At 51.0% G+C, this 17171-nt stretch overlaps 1 protein-coding gene across 1 annotated transcript in view; it reads right to left on the bottom strand.

Moving 5' to 3' along the window:
* LOC134023784 (activating signal cointegrator 1 complex subunit 3-like) overlaps positions 1-17171 on the bottom strand; it is a 65700-nt gene that overhangs the window by 28356 nt on the left and 20173 nt on the right. The window contains exons 5-13 of the mRNA XM_062466146.1: positions 10505-10696; positions 8339-8563; positions 7817-7936; positions 7309-7473; positions 6417-6503; positions 6040-6216; positions 3528-3753; positions 2736-2890; positions 45-143 (exon numbers count right to left, since the gene is read on the bottom strand). Of these exons, the coding sequence (XP_062322130.1) occupies positions 45-143; positions 2736-2890; positions 3528-3753; positions 6040-6216; positions 6417-6503; positions 7309-7473; positions 7817-7936; positions 8339-8563; positions 10505-10696 (1446 nt within the window). The remainder of the gene's footprint in view (positions 1-44; positions 144-2735; positions 2891-3527; positions 3754-6039; positions 6217-6416; positions 6504-7308; positions 7474-7816; positions 7937-8338; positions 8564-10504; positions 10697-17171) is intronic.

Raw genomic sequence — 17171 nt, 5'->3', positions numbered from 1 at the left:
AAATAAACCTTAATAAAAGAGAGAGAGAGAGAGAGAGGAGGAACCTGTTTCTTCTGGAGGAGGAAGTACTCTGAATGGTAGATGTGGTCGTTGACGGGGTCCTCCACCCACAGCCACCAGGGCTCCCCAACTGAACCGTGCACCTGGAGGACCAGAGAAGAAGAGAATCTGACTGAACAGTGCACCTGGAGGACCAGAGAAGAAGAGAATCTGACTAAACCATGCTCCTGGTGGAACAGAGAAGAAGAGAATATGACTGAACCGTGCACCTTGAGGACCAGAGAAGAGAATCTGACTGAACCATGCACCTGGAGGACCAGAGAAGATAATCTGACTGAACCATGCCCCTGGAGGACCAGAGAAGAAGAGAGTCTGACTGAACCATGCCCCTGGAGGACCAGAGAAGAAGAGAGTCTGACTGAACCATGCACCTGGAGGACCAGAGAAGAAGAGTCTGACTGAACCATGCACTTGATGGAAGAGGGGAGGGGGGGTTATGATGAAACTGTTCATCATATGTTCACATGTTCATTACTGAATTATACATGACCTCTACTGTACTCTACTCAAGTGTACTCTATTGTATTCTAATCTGTCTCAATTATATTGTACCCTACTTTAATGTACTCTAATCCAGGGGTTCCCAACTTTTTTCCCACACACCAAGTGATTGATTCAAAATCTGATGTCTGTGGATCTTTTTGATAGTGCCAACTGCTTCTTCCTTTCAATAAAATCCTGACCTGCACCAATAGTCCCCTGGTGTTTTGTTTCCTGGTGTCGTTGCATTAGCTAGCTTTTAGCCACAAATGACACATTCGGGCCGAGTCCTGTCCTTCAATGAAACCGAAGTTAAGATAACTGTCGAGATATAGCCTTACTTTCTTTTTTGATGATGAGTCCTCAGCAGTTTTACGTTTATTAGACATGTTGTTTCATTTATAAAATAGTGCTCTGACGGCAGGAAAAACGAGCTGCTATCTGAAACTGATTAAGCTCCGGTCATTGACGTGCACACATTGTTTTTCCGGGGGATTACCACTTCTACGTTTCACTGCCAATTTTTCTTTTAGATTAGACTTGGCAATGCAAGCATATGATTTTTAAAGATATTTTAAAATGTATTAATTTTACAATTAAATTATAGTGGAACATTTTATGCATGATTGACCTCAAAGCAAATGAGATGACGCGCCCCCCTGTGAACTCCGGTGCCCCACAGAGGGCACTTACGCTACTCTACTATACTCTACTCGGCCTCTACTCTACTGTGTTCTAATGTACTCTACTCTGTCTCTACTGTACTCTACAGTACCCTGTCTCCACTGTACTCTCCTGTACTGCTGATGTCTTTGGGCTGCTGTGGAAAGAGTCCTGATGGAGCGTAGGAGGTTTATGAGACGTAGAGAGAGGAAGCAGAACACACACACACACACTCAGAGCATGCACACACACACACACAGCCCCTGGACACGCACGCACACACCCTGCACACACACCTGCAGATCTGCTGAACAGGTCCTTCTATTGAGCTGTCAGGGATGACAGACAGGATGGAGTGCAGCAGTCTCTACTAGGACACCACCAAACCTGTGTGTGGGTGTGTGTGGTGTGTGTGTTCGAGTGTGTGTGGTATGTGTGTGTGTGGACCCCTAGGGCAGTGTGAACACACATGCAGCAGGGTTAAGCTGGGGGTGTTGTCTTACAGCTCTCCCATGAGCTGAGCATGCAGCTCTAATCGCCGCCAAACATCCATCTTCACATCGCTACTCTGGGCTTCCCCTGCCCACTCTGGGTCCTAGGACTACCCTAGGACTACCCCCTAGGACTACCCTAGGACTACCCCCGTAGGACTACCCCCTAGTACTACCCTAGGACTACCCCCTGACACACACACATCACACACACTCGCATATACAACACATGCACACATGCACATAATACACACACACATTCATGTAACTCACACACAAATGCATGTACCACATACATGTACATATCACAAACACAGTAGGTCAAAGAAGCTCTGAAGGACAGGGTGAAAGGTCATAGGTCACAGGGTGAAAGGTCATAGGTCACAGGGTGAAAGGTTGTAAGTACGGACTCGTATCTGAGGTTAATGATGCTTCCTAAAACACTAAAACTATCAGAACGACACCGGACAATTTGTTCTCATGTATCATGTAGTTTACATGTACACATCAAGAACGCAGTCTCTGTGTGTATGCAGCAAGGAAAGCCAAACACATACACACTTAAGATATGAAACTTAAAGTCCTTTGAACAAAAACACAACAATAAAAAAATTAAAAATTAAAACTTTAATATTCATTTATCGGCCATTATAAATGCCGATACCGATAGTTTGGAAAATGCCTAATATCCGATATATCGGTCGGGCTCTACTTCACACACACACTCAGTACATATTTGTGGGACTCTACACACACACAAGCTGCAGGCTCTTCCAGCAGCTCAATCTGATTTATTTTCTAAAGCAACAGAGAGGATGCACTGGGATTCTCCCTTTCCTTCACCTGTCTCTGTCTCTGTCTCTCTCTACCTCTCTTTACACTCAGAGAGAGAGAGGGAAAGAAAAAAGGAGAGAGAGAGGGACAAAGAGGGGGAGAGAGAGATAGGGAGAGAGATAGGGAGAGAGAGAGAGAAGAAGAGAGAGAGAAGACTTGAATAGAGACCGGCGACTGGGTGATGCCCGGCCCGGTCTCCGTGGTTACCTGGTCGTGCCACTTGAAGTCGGGGGTGATGGTGAGGCGCACACGGAGGACGGTGCGTGTGATTGGCTGGATGGTGGCCTCCATGATGATGGAGGGGATCTGGTGGACGCACTGCTTCACCTTCAGCCCGATGTTCACATGGTGCAGCATGTGACCTGGGAACCAGGAAGTAAGAGCCTTACTGGGGGTTAAACCAGGAAGTAGAAACCCTACTGGGGAGTAAACCAGGAAGTAGAAACCCTACTGGGGACTAAACCAGGAAGTAGAAACCCTACTGGGGACTAAACCAGGAAGTAGAAACCCTACTGGGGACTAAACCAGGAAGTAGAAACTCTACTGGGGACTAAACCAAGAAGTAGAAACCCTACTGGGGACTAAACCAGGAAGTAGAAACCCTACTGGGGACTAAACCAGGAAGTAGAAACCCTACTGGGGACTAAACCAGGAAGTAGAAACCCTACTGGGGACTAAACCAGGAAGTAGAAACTCTACTGGGGACTAAACCAGGAAGTAGAAACCCTACTGGGGACTAAACCAAGAAGTAGAAACCCTACTGGGGACTAAACCAGGAAGTAGAAACCCTACTGGGGACTAAACCAGGAAGGAGAAATGCACAACAACAACACAACACCTCAAACACACAATGAACAAAACACAGTAAGAGTCATAAAGTGGTGTGAAGAAAGTCTAAAGTATGACCAGTCTGATCTGACCCCCCCCCCCCCCAACTACCCCCCCCCCCCCCCGACTGTAAAACAGGAAGTGAGGAGGCAGTTCCAGACATTTCCTCACCAATCTCATCCTTCCTCATCTCCTTCAGCTTGTCCATGCTCAGCTTCTTTTCCTCCAGGCGGGACAGCACCGTGTGGGGCAGCGTGGGGAACTGGCGAAGCGGGTGAGCGAAGCCCCACAGGCGCTTGTCGATGACCTTGCAGAGGGTGAGCAGGCGGTAGGTCATGGCCGGCCAGCGCATCCTCAGGGCGATCTCAAACAGGGCCCGCACGATACGAGCAGCGTTCTGGAGGAGGACGAAGATTAGGGAGGGAGAAGAGTGAGACATGAGGAGCGAGAGAGAATTCATGAAATAGATTCAAGAGTAAATGTGTGCAAGAAAGATAGAGATGAATATATGAATGAGGCAAAGACAATAGAGAGATGAGAGTGAAAGATAAATAGAGAGACAGAAAGAGAGCGAGGCAAAATCATCGTTTGACTGGTCAGGTCTGGTGGAGCTGTGATTGATTCAACCAGACGTTAATGTGATCTGATTAATAGCTTTGGCCTGACTGAACTCGTGATGGATTAGTTGGGTCTGGCTGTGCTCTGACAGATAGGTTGGAAGAGGCTGCTCTGTGATTGATTGTATGGGTCTCACAATGCTTCTGGCAGGTTTAGAGTATCGACAAAATGGACAAACTATATATAGATTTATAGAAGTACAGATATATAGGTCTAATTAATGAACTAAATAATTAACAAGCTAACTACGTAACAAACTAAGTAACACATTAGCTACTAGTTACTTAACCAACTAACCAAGAAAGTTAATAGCTAATTAACTAACTAGTTAACTGGCTACTTGATTAGCTAACAAAGTAGCTAACAAGCTAGCTCACAAACAGGCTAACTAACTAGCTAATTAACTAACACACTCGCTAATAAACTAATTACCTTACTAACCACTTAATAAGTAACTAACTACCTACTACATTGTGCGACTTATACAATGACAATCGGGGGGGTCAACTTCTTCCCCAGGTCGTGTATCAACCCCCCCGACCTAAAAAAAACGGAATTTGAACCCTGACCTACTACCTACATTACTAGCTAACCAACTACCTCCAGTAACCAACTAACTAACTAGCTAACTAACTAGCTAACTAGCTAACTAACTAACTAACTAGCTAACTAACTAACTAACTAACTAACTAACTAACTAACTAGCTAACTAACTAACTAGCTAACTAACTAACTAACTAACTAGCTAACAGTGACCAGCTTTGCGAGGCAGGCTCCAGGAGGGGGCGCTGTGTTAGTTCCAGCCCAGCAGATGTGTGTGGGGTCAGTGTCCCTTTAAGAGCCGGGGACCTCTGCTCCCAGGGCTCTCTACGGCAGACTCTCTCCCAGGACCAGCGCTGTGGTCAACTGCAACTGCTGGGAAACTGCTCAATGTTCCAGTTGCTAAAGTCATTGCTGTGTGTGTGTGTGTGTGTGTGGAGGGGGGTTGGAGGTCAAGAAAGCTGTGTGTGATAAGTTATTGGGAAAAACCCTATGTTGTTGATAGCAAGAGTGTGTTTGTGTGTTATCTTGCTGGTAAGAACACATGTCGGTGAGGGAGAGTGTGTTCATGTGCTTGAGAGTGCATGCGTTTGTGTGTTAGTGTTAGGGGGTTGAGGGAGTATTAAGAGGCAATCTGGAGTACAGATCAGACCCCCACGAACCCCCAAACCACACCCCCCTCCCCCCCAACCGCCACTCCTCAATGCTGGCCCCCACATCTCATCCGCCCCCTCATTCCCCCTCCTCACCTCTCCACCCCCCGACCACCGGACCCAATTCTCACCCACCACCCACTCCTCCTCCCACCCCCCCTCCATCGCAGGCAGATCTAAAATCAGACGCATTAGCAGCAGAGAGAATCTGCACCAACTATTCAAGCTATTCAGCCACATGGAAGTAGTTACCGCTGGAAATCACGGACGGACAAATAGCTTCTGCAGAGAGGATGGGGGAGAGGAGAAGGGAGGAGATGAGAGGAGGGAGAGGGGAGGAGAGGAGGGAGGAGTGGAGGGAGAGGGTAGCAGAGGGAGAGAGGGGGGGAGGAGGGTGGAGATGACAGGAGAGGAGGGAGGGAGAAGGGAGGAGAGGGAGAGGAGGGGGAGAGGAGGGAGAGGGTAGCAGAGGGAGAGGGGGGGGAGGAGGGAGGAGATGAGAGGAGAGGAGGGAGGAGGAGGGAGAGGGGAGGAGAGGGAGAGGAGGAGGCAGTAGGGGTAGAGGAGAGGGAGAGGAGGGCGAATGAGAGTGAGAAGGAGAATAAAGGAAAAAAGAGAAAGAGACAGGAAAAGAACGGAAGATTCCGAGCCATCAGTCACCTGAGGACGTGTTCCTGAGGATGAACCAGGATCAAACCCAGAGGATGATCCATGAAGGCAGGCATACAGGTGCTCTGTACCAGACCAGGAGGAGATACCTGGAGGTCAACATGACAAAGCTACCCCCATGACCGGTGCCTCTGGGAAGACACCCCGGTAAGATAGAGGGAGAAGCCCCAGAGAAGAGGAGTGTCTCTCGCCCCCAGACTGACCTGAGCCACGTAGGAGAGGTCAGAGATGAGGGAGAAGCTGTCCACCTCGCCCCGGCCGATGTAAGTCTGCAGCAGGATGTTGATCTTGCCGTATCCGTTCTCCACGCCCCCCGCCGCCGGCAGCTCACAGTAGTTACACAGCATCTGCTCCAGCTCCTCCATCTCCTCATCACGGACCTGCGCGCGCACGCACACACACACGCACGCACACGGGGATAGACACACACATACCAGATTGACATTACTGCAGATGCCACGTCTTTGGATATCCGCTCCGACCAAAGCTATGATGTCATGACGACGTATGATGTCACAGCAGCTGAACCTACAGAAGGGAAGGGGTTGGGGGTGACGGCGTGATGGGGGTGACCTCTCACCTTGACCTGCTCAAACTCCTCGGCCTTGGACACGATGCTGAGGATGTCGGCCTCTGTTCTTTGGGAGTTGAAAAGCTCGTTGAAGGTCTGGGGGTCGGAGGTCAAACATTAGGACCAAGATAAACAAGCAGGGTTACGATAGCTTGCTAGCCTGGCATCGCCAGACCCATCAGCACATGGGCATTAGAGTGGAACCTCTCCGATCACTGGCGATATCCAAGGGGTGTCGTCAAGGAGCACAGGCCAAAATGCCCCTGGACGCAATTGGATAGATTCAACCAATCAGCGCAACAAAACATCATCTGGGTTGTTTACGAATACGATGCTCCTCTGGACAGTCATGGTATTAAACCCAGGCCAGATAAACCGTTGTGCAGCTCAGATACACTTTAGAGAAGGAACTAAAACAAAACAAACACCCCTAGAATCTTCTATCTCTCTAAGTAAATGGTTTCCTCAGCATCCAGCATTCAATTGTACTTAATACACTTTATTTGTTCCTGAGGGGCAAAGTCCAGGGTTAGGCTGGAGTCCAGGCTGTTTCTAGTTCTGGTACCTCAATGGTGTTGTACTTGATGTAGAAGTGGCTAGTTCTGGTTCTAGTTCTGGTACCTCAATGGTGTTGTACTTGATGTAGAAGTGGCTAGTTCTGGTTCTAGTTCTGGTACCTCAATGGTGTTGTACTTGATGTAGAAGTGGCTAGTTCTGGTTCTAGTTCTGGTACCTCAATGGTGTTGTACTTGATGTAGAAGTGGCTAGTTCTGGTTCTAGTTCTGGTACCTCAATGGTGTTGTACTTGATGTAGAAGTGGCTAGTTCTGGTTCTAGTTCTGGTACCTCAATGGTGTTGTACTTGATGTAGAAGTGGCTAGTTCTGGTTCTAGTTCTGGTACCTCAATGGTGTTGTACTTGATGTAGTAGTGACTGGCGGTGCGGCCCAGGTCCGTGGAGGCGAAGTATCCTGTTCGCTCCTCGAAACGGATCATGCGGGCCTTGTCCAGCTTCCTGCCAGCGCTCACCACCAGCTCCTTCCTGTACATGTCCAGACCAGGGTCCATCTGACACAAAGATGGAGGGAGAGAGATGGAGGGAGAGAGGTGGAGGGAGAGATGGAGGGAGGGAAAAGGAAGGAGAGATATGTAGGGAGGGAGATGGAGGGAAAGATGGATGGAGGAGATGGAGAGAGATGAAGAGAGGGAAATGGAGGGAGAGAGATGGAGGGAGATGGAGGGAGATGGAGGGAGAGAGAGAGAAGGATAGAGAAATAGAGAGAGAGAGGGAGAGAACAATAGGATGAAGGAGGGATAAAGACAGACACAGATGAATCCTCATGAATAAACTGGAAACAAAACCAAGGGCAGCGTGGTTTCCTGTTCCAGAGTTAGGCCCCGCCCCTCCTACCTGATAGGCCGTGTGGTTGATCCCGTAGACCAGGGGGTTGGCTCTCATGCGGACGTACAGGTAAGTGTAGCTCAGCCATCTCACCCCCTCGTCCACGTTGGTCACGGTCCCCAGAGCCACCTGGAAGCAGAGGAGGATGCGTCAGAACCGGCTCCGTGGTCCTGCAGCACCACCCGGTGGAGGCCTGCTGCAACTACAGACAGTTCTGTGCCTGGAGTCTGGTGCCATCTAGTGCCGTTCGCCTCTCAGTGTTCATGAAATTTGCTTTACAACAGCTGTGTGTGTGTGTGTGTGTTTACACGGTCGTGCCTTTGTGTGCTCATTGTTTTTGTCGAACTTATGTGAGGAATGCTCTTGTATGTGTGTGTAACTGTGTGTGTGCGTTTATATGGACGTGACTGTTTGTGTCTTTGTGCGCCAGCGCGTGTGTCTATATTTGTGTGTTTATATAGACACGCCTGCGCGTGTATCTGTGTGTGTGTGCACGGGCATGCGTGTGTGTCCGTGTGTGTTCGTGCGTACCTCTGCATTGAGGTTGTCAGCCAGACTGTTCAGGAACTGGCTCTCTATGGGGTTCTGCTGAGTGAGCAGGGTGAGGTAATGGCTCAGCTTGTCGTGGGTGGTGATGATGGCGCCCTCGCCGTACTGGTCAAACTGGGGCCTGCCGGCGCGGCCGAAGATCTGCATCACGTCCAGGATCCCCAGGTCCACCAGGGTGCCCCGCTTGGCGTCGTAAATCTGGGTGCCCTGTTACCGCGGCAACGACAGAGGAACGTTTGTGAGGGGGAGGGCAGTGGGAAGCGATGGAGACGTCTGGGAGAGACTGGAAGATTTCGGGAGAGACTCCGAGGTAATAGGAGATAGAGAGAGACTGGAAGATGGTAGGAGACACAAGCAGAGACTGAGATATACAGGAAGAGATCGGAAGATAACAGCAGATACAGGGAGAGACTGGGACTGACTGGGACACTGGAATATAATAGGAGAGACTGAGAGAGACTGGAAGATAATAGGAGAGACTGAGAGAGACTGGAAGATAATAGGAGAGACTGGGAGAGACTGGAAGATAATAGGAGAGACTGGAAGATAATAGGAGAGACTGGGACACTGGAAGATAATAGGAGAGAGTGAGAGAGACTGGAAGATAATAGGAGAGACTGGGAGAGACTGGAAGATAATAGGAGAGACTGGGAGAGACTGGAATATAATAGGAGAGACTGGGACACTGGAATATAATAGGAGAGACTGGGACACTGGAAGATAATAAGAGAGACTGGGACACTGGAAGATAATAGGATAGACTGGGACACTGGAAGATAATAGGAGAGACTGAGAGAGACTGGAAGATAATAGGAGAGACTGGGACACTGGAAGATAATAGGAGAGACTGGGACACTGGAAGATAATAGGAGAGACTGGGACACTGGAAGATAATAAGAGAGACTGAGAGAGACTGGAAGATAATAGGAGAGACTGGGACACTGGAAGATAATAGGAGAGACTGGGAGAGACTGGAAGATAATAGGAGAGACTGGGAGAGACTGGAAGATAATAGGAGAGACTGGGACACTGGAAGATAATAGGAGATACTGGGAGAGACTGGAAGATAATAAGAGAGACTGGGACACTGGAAGATAATAGGAGAGACTGAGAGAGACTGGAAGATAATAGGAGAGACTGGGACACTGGAAGATAATAGGAGAGACTGGGACACTGGAAGATAATAGGAGAGACTGGGACACTGGAAGAAAATAGGAGAGACTGGGACACTGGAAGATAATAGGAGAGACTGGGAGAGACTGGAAGATAATAGGAGAGACTGGGACACTGGAAGATAATAGGAGAGACTGGGACACTGGAAGATAATAGGATAGACTGAGAGAGACTGGAAGATAATAGGAGAGACTGGGACACTGGAAGATAATAGGAGAGACTGGGACACTGGAAGATAATAGGAGAGACTGGGACACTGGAAGATAATAGGATAGACAGAGAGACTGGAAGATAATAGGAGAGACTGAGAGAGACTGGAAGATAATAGGAGAGACTGGGACACTGGAAGATAATAGGAGAGACTGGGACACTGGAAGATAATAGGAGAGACTGAAAGAGACTGGAAGATAATAGGAGAGACTGGGACACTGGAAGATAATAGGAGAGACTGAGAGAGACTGGAAGATAATAGGAGAGACTGGGACACTGGAAGATAATAGGAGAGACTGGGAGAGACTGGAAGATAATAGGAGAGACTGGGAGAGACTGGAAGATAATAGGAGAGACTGGGACACTGGAAGATAATAGGAGAGACTGAGAGAGACTGGAAGATAATAGGAGAGACTGGGACACTGGAAGATAATAGGAGAGACTGAGAGAGACTGGAAGATAATAGGAGAGACTGGGACACTGGAAGATAATAGGAGAGACTGGGACACTGCAAGATAATAGGAGATACTGGGAGAGACTGGAAGATAATAAGAGAGACTGGGACACTGGAAGATAATAGGAGAGACTGAGAGAGACTGGAAGATAATAGGAGAGACTGGGACACTGGAAGATAATAGGAGAGACTGGGACACTGGAAGATAATAGGAGAGACTGGGACACTGGAAGATAATAGGAGAGACTGAGAGAGACTGGAAGATAATAGGAGAGGGACAGACTGGGAGAGAGCGGCCGGACGGGTCAGACCTTGATGATGACGGCGTGGGCGGGCAGGTTGACGCCCCAGGCCAGCGTGGCGGTGCAGACCAGCACCTTCAGGTACCCCCGGGTGAACATGCTCTCCATCAGGCTGCGGTCGGCTCGCAACATCCCCGCGTGGTGGATCCCAAAACCGTCTGGAAAAAACTCCCTCATCTGCTTGTTCCTGGAGCGCTGGATCTGAGGGAGGGGGGAGAGAGGGAAAGGAGGAGGGATGATAGGTTTTTAGATGTATTTTATGTTCTTAAAGAGGAGAACATGCACACACCAACACACACACACACACGCAAACACACTTGCCCAAACACACGCACAAACCCCCCCTGTTGATTAAGGCGTGTGTGGAGAGCACAGCGGGGCTGGGGTGGTGACCTGGCCGGGCAGTAATGCCTCTCATCAGCAGCAGCTTTATCTGCCTCTGCGGGCGTCTAAATGGAGGTCAGCATCGACAAGCCCTCTGCAGCACACAGCCCTATTACAGCCTGCATCTGTCTCTCTGTCTGTGTGAGGGTGTGTGTGTGTGTGTGTGTATGTGTGTGTGTGAGAGAGCGTGTGTGTGTGTGTGTGTGTGTGTGTGTGTGTGTGAGAGAGAGCGTGTGTCTGACTGTGTGTGGTCGTCTTCCTGTCTCCTAGCATCCTATTCCTGTCTCCTAATATCCTAGCATCCTCCTACTGCCTCCTAGCATCCTCCTCCAGCCTCCTAGCATCCTCCTCCTGCCTCCTAGCATCCTCCTCCTGCCTCCTAGCATCCTCCTCCTCCTGCCTCCTAATATCCTAGCATCCTCCTCCTGCCTCCTAGCATCCTCCTACTGCCTCCTAGCATCCTCCTCCAGCCTCCTAGCATCCTCCTCCTCCTGCCTCCTAGCATCCTCCTCCTCCTGCCTCCTAATATCCTAGCATCCTCCTACTGCCTCCTAGCATCCTCCTACTGCCTCCTAGCATCCTCCTCCTGCCTCCTAGCATCCTCCTACTGCCTCCTAGCATCCTCCTACTGCCTCCTAGCATCCTCCTCCTGCCTCCTAGCATCCTCCTCCTGCCTCCTAGCATCCTCCTACTGCCTCCTAGCATCCTCCTCCTGCCTCCTAGCATCCTCCTACTGCCTCCTAGCATCCTCCTACTGCCTCCTAGCATCCTCCTCCTGCCTCCTAGCATCCTCCTACTGCCTCCTAGCATCCTCCTCCAGCCTCCTAGCATCCTCCTCCAGCCTCCTAGCATCCTCCTCCTGCCTCCTAGCATCCTCCTCCTGCCTCCTGGCATCCTCCTACTGCCTCCTAGCATCCTCCTCCTGCCTCCTAGCATCCTCCTCCAGCCTCCTAGCATCCTCCTCCTGCCTCCTAGCATCCTCCTCCAGCCTCCTAGCATCCTCCTCCAGCCTCCTAGCATCCTCCTCCTACTGCCTCCTATCATCCTCCTCCTGCCTCCTAGCATCCTCCTACTGCCTCCTATCTCCTAGCATCCTCCTCCTGCCTCCTATCTCCTAGCATCCTGCTCCTGACTCCTAGCAGTTTCCTCCTGACTCCTTTACTACTTACAGTAGTACTTACTTACTGCAAAGAGTCACATCATACACACGGGCACACATGAACATCGCCCCATCCCTCCTCACTCTCACACACACACACATATTTACACACATGATTATCTTGTGCTTGCACAATTCAGTCCCTTTTGGAAATTCCTAGTCGATGTTAGCATAGAGTGCGCTGAAGTGGCGCTGAAGATTTGAACCCTTGAAATGCGCTAATGACGCCTGGCATAAGGCAGAATGGCTTGCCATTACGTTCAACCAAAAAATATAAACTCTCCAACTCAGTTAAAAACGTTCTGTGTTCATCTTCATATTTTCGTTTTGCTGAGCATTTTTTCCCTGCCATTTTCAGAGCGAACTTGACACCAATTGTTTACTCAACAATAAGGTTTTCTCTCCCTCCAAGCTGAGGAGTTTTATGTTGGTCCACACCAAACGCGTTTTGCTGTCTATTTTAGATAGGCAAAGTGGGTGTACAGACACAATCACGCGAAATTTTGCGTCAAACGAGAATTTACGTGAGATGGAAATATTAAACTCTAGCGAACACACATATACATATATAAAAAAAAAACACAAACACAAAATTCGATATGAACGTAAGAGCCGCATGAAACCAGGCAAAGAGCCGCATGCGGCTCAGGAGCCACGGGTTGGCCAGGCCTGTCCTAGCATCCTCCTCCTGCCTCCTAGCATCCTCCTACTGCCTCCTAGCATCCTCCTCCTGCCTCCTATCTCCTAGCATCCTTCTCCTGCCTCCTAGCATCCTCCTACTGCCTCCTAGCATCCTCCTCCTGCCTCCTAGCATCCTCCTCCTGCCTCCTAGCATCCTCCTACTGCCTCCTAGCATCCTCCTCCTGCCTCCTATCTCCTAGCATCCTCCTCCTGCCTCCTAGCATCCTCCTACTGCCTCCTATCTCCTAGCTTCCTCCTCCTATCTCCTAGCATCCTCCTACTGCCTCCTAGCATCCTCCTCCTGCCTCCAAGCATCCTCCTCCTGCCTCCTAGCATCCTCCTCCTGCCTCCTAGCATCCTCCTACTGCCTCCTAGCATCCTCCTCCTGCCTCCTAGCATCCTCCTCCTGCCTCCTAGCATCCTCCTCCTGCCTCCTGCCTCCTAGCATTCTCCTACTGTCTCCTAGAATCTTCCTCCTGCCTCCTAGCATCCTCCTCCTGCGTCCTATCTCCTAGCATCCTCCTCCTGCCTCCTAGCATCCTCCTACTGCCTCCTAGCATCCTCCTCCAGCCTCCTAGCATCCTCCTACTGCCTCCTAGCATCTTCCTCCTGCCTCCTAGCATCCTCCTCCTGCGTCCTATCTCCTAGCATCCTCCTCCTGCCTCCTAGCATCCTCCTCCTGCCTCATAGCATCCTCCTCCTGCCTCCTAGCATCCTCCTCCTGCCTCCTGCCTCCTAGCATTCTCCTACTGTCTCCTAGAATCTTCCTCCTGCCTCCTAGCATCCTCCTCCTGCGTCCTATCTCCTAGCATCCTCCTCCTGCCTCCTAGCATCCTCCTACTTCCTCCTAGCATCCTCCTCCAGCCTCCTAGCATCCTCCTACTGCCTCCTAGCATCTTCCTCCTGCCTCCTAGCATCCTCCTCCTGCGTCCTATCTCCTAGCATCCTCCTCCTGCCTCCTAGCATCCTCCTCCTGCCTCCTAGCATCCTCCTCCTGCCTCCTAGCATCCTCCTCCTGCCTCCTAGCATTCTCCTATTGTCTCCTAGAATCTTCCTCCTGCCTCCTAGCATCCTCCTCCTGCGTCCTATCTCCTAGCATCCTCCTCCTGCCTCCTAGCATCCTCCTACTGCCTCCTAGCATCCTCCTCCAGCCTCCTAGCATCCTCCTCCTGCCTCCTAGCATCCTCCTCCTCCTGCCTCCTAATATCCTAGCATCCTCCTACTGCCTCCTAGCATCCTCCTACTGCCTCCTAGCATCCTCCTCCTGCCTCCTAGCATCCTCCTACTGCCTCCTAGCATCCTCCTACTGCCTCCTAGCATCCTCCTCCTGCCTCCTAGCATCCTCCTACTGCCTCCTAGCATCCTCCTCCAGCCTCCTAGCATCCTCCTCCTACCTCCTAGCATCCTCCTCCTCCTGCCTCCTAATATCCTAGCATCCTCCTACTGCCTCCTAGCATCCTCCTACTGCCTCCTAGCATCCTCCTCCTGCCTCCTAGCATCCTCCTCCTGCCTCCTAGCATCCTCCTCCTGCCTCCTGCCTCCTAGCATTCTCCTACTGTCTCCTAGAATCTTCCTCCTGCCTCCTAGCATCCTCCTCCTGCCTCCTAGCATCCTCCTCCTCCTGCCTCCTAATATCCTAGCATCCTCCTCCTCCTGCCTCCTAATATCCTAGCATCCTCCTCCTGCCTCCTAGCATCCTCCTACTGCCTCCTAGCATCCTCCTCCAGCCTCCTAGCATCCTCCTCCTGCCTCCTAGCATCCTCCTCCTCCTGCCTCCTAATATCCTAGCATCCTCCTACTGCCTCCTAGCATCCTCCTACTGCCTCCTAGCATCCTCCTCCTGCCTCCTAGCATCCTCCTACTGCCTCCTAGCATCCTCCTACTGCCTCCTAGCATCCTCCTCCTGCCTCCTAGCATCCTCCTACTGCCTCCTAGCATCCTCCTCCAGCCTCCTAGCATCCTCCTCCTGCCTCCTAGCATCCTCCTCCTCCTGCCTCCTAATATCCTAGCATCCTCCTACTGCCTCCTAGCATCCTCCTACTGCCTCCTAGCATCCTCCTCCTGCCTCCTAGCATCCTCCTACTGCCTCCTAGCATCCTCCTCCTGCCTCCTAGCATCCTCCTCCAGCCTCCTAGCATCCTCCTCCTGCCTCCTAGCATCCTCCTCCAGCCTCCTAGCATCCTCCTCCAGCCTCCTAGCATCCTCCTCCTACTGCCTCCTAGCATCCTCCTACTGCCTCCTATCTCCTAGCATCCTCCTCCTGCCTCCTATCTCCTAGCATCCTGCTCCTGACTCCTAGCAGTTTCCTCCTGACTCCTTTACTACTTACAGTAGTACTTACTTACTGCAAAGAGTCACATCATACACACGGGCACACATGAACATCGCCCCATCCCTCCTCACTCTCACACACACACACATATTTACACACATGATTATCTTGTGCTTGCACAATTCAGTCCTTTTTGGAAATTCCTAGTCGATGTTAGCATAGAGTGCGCTGAAGTGGCGCTGAAGATTTGAACCCTTGAAATGCGCTAATGACGCCTGGCATAAGGCAGAATGGCTTGCCATTACGTTCAACCAAAAAATATAAACTCTCCAACTCAGTTAAAAACGTTCTGTGTTCATCTTCATATTTTCGTTTTGCTGAGCATTTTTTCCCTGCCATTTTCAGAGCGAACTTGACACCAATTGTTTACTCAACAATAAGGTTTTCTCTCCCTCCAAGCTGAGGAGTTTTATGTTGGTCCACACCAAACGCGTTTTGCAGTCTATTTTAGATAGGCAAAGTGGGTGTACAGACACAATCACGCGAAATTTTGCGTCAAACGAGAATTTACGTGAGATGGAAATATTAAACTCTAGCGAACACACATATACATATATAAAAAAAAAACACAAACACAAAATTCGATATGAACGTAAGAGCCGCATGAAACCAGGCAAAGAGCCGCATGCGGCTCAGGAGCCACGGGTTGGCCAGGCCTGTCCTAGCATCCTCCTTCTGCCTCCTAGCATCCTCCTCCTGCCTCCTAGCATCCTCCTACTGCCTCCTAGAATCTTCCTCCTGCCTCCTAGCATCCTCCTCCTGCGTCCTATCTCCTAGCATCCTCCTCCTGCCTCCTAGCATCCTCCTCCTGCCTCCTAGCATCCTCCTCCTGCCTCCTAGCATCCTCCTCCTGCCTCCTGCCTCCTAGCATTCTCCTACTGTCTCCTAGAATCTTCCTCCTGCCTCCTAGCATCCTCCTCCTGCGTCCTATCTCCTAGCATCCTCCTCCTGCCTCCTAGCATCCTCCTACTTCCTCCTAGCATCCTCCTCCAGCCTCCTAGCATCCTCCTACTGCCTCCTAGCATCCTCCTCCTGCCTCCTATCTCCTAGCATCCTCCTCCTGCCTCCTAGCATCCTCCTACTGCCTCCTATCTCCTAGCTTCCTCCTCCTGCCTCCTATCTCCTAGCATCCTCCTCCTGCCTCCTAGCATCCTCCTACTGCCTCCTATCTCCTAGCTTCCTCCTCCTATCTCCTAGCATCCTCCTACTGCCTCCTAGCATCCTCCTCCTGCCTCCAAGCATCCTCCTCCTGCCTCCTAGCATCCTCCTCCTGCCTCCTAGCATCCTCCTACTGCCTCCTAGCATCCTCCTCCTGCCTCCTAGCATCCTCCTCCTGCCTCCTAGCATCCTCCTCCTGCCTCCTGCCTCCTAGCATTCTCCTACTGTCTCCTAGAATCTTCCTCCTGCCTCCTAGCATCCTCCTCCTGCCTCCTAGCATCCTCCTACTGCCTCCTAGCATCCTCCTCCAGCCTCCTAGCATCCTCCTACTGCCTCCTAGCATCTTCCTCCTGCCTCCTAGCATCCTCCTCCTGCGTCCTATCTCCTAGCATCCTCCTCCTGCCTCCTAGCATCCTCCTCCTGCCTCCTAGCATCCTCCTCCTGCCTCCTAGCATCCTCCTCCTGCCTCCTAGCATTCTCCTACTGTCTCCTAGAATCTTCCTCCTGCCTCCTAGCATCCTCCTCCTGCGTCCTATCTCCTAGCATCCTCCTCCTGCCTCCTAGAATCCTCCTACTGCCTCCTAGCATCCTCCTCCAGCCTCCTAGCATCCTCCTACTGCCTCCTAGCATCTTCCTCCTGCCTCCTAGCATCCTCCTCCTGCGTCCTATCTCCTAGCATCCTCCTCCTGCCTCCTAGCATCCTCCTCCTGCCTCCTAGCATCCTCCTCCTGCCTCCTGCCTCCTAGCATTCTCCTACTGTCTCCTAGAATCTTCCTCCTGCCTCCTAGCATCCTCCTCCTGCGTCCTATCTCCTAGCATCCCCCTCCTGCCTCCTAGCATCCTCCTACTTCCTCCTAGCATCCTCCTCCAGCCTCCTAGCATCCTCCTACTGCCTCCTAGCATCTTCCTCCTGCCTCCTAATATCCTAGCATCCTCCTCCTGCCTCCTAGCATCCTCCTCCT

Source organism: Osmerus eperlanus, chromosome 7 (genome assembly GCF_963692335.1).
Source record: "Osmerus eperlanus chromosome 7, fOsmEpe2.1, whole genome shotgun sequence".
NCBI classification, from domain to species: domain Eukaryota; kingdom Metazoa; phylum Chordata; class Actinopteri; order Osmeriformes; family Osmeridae; genus Osmerus; species Osmerus eperlanus.
Note: the sequence above shows the minus strand (reverse complement) of the source record. Positions and strands in the feature narration are given on the sequence as shown.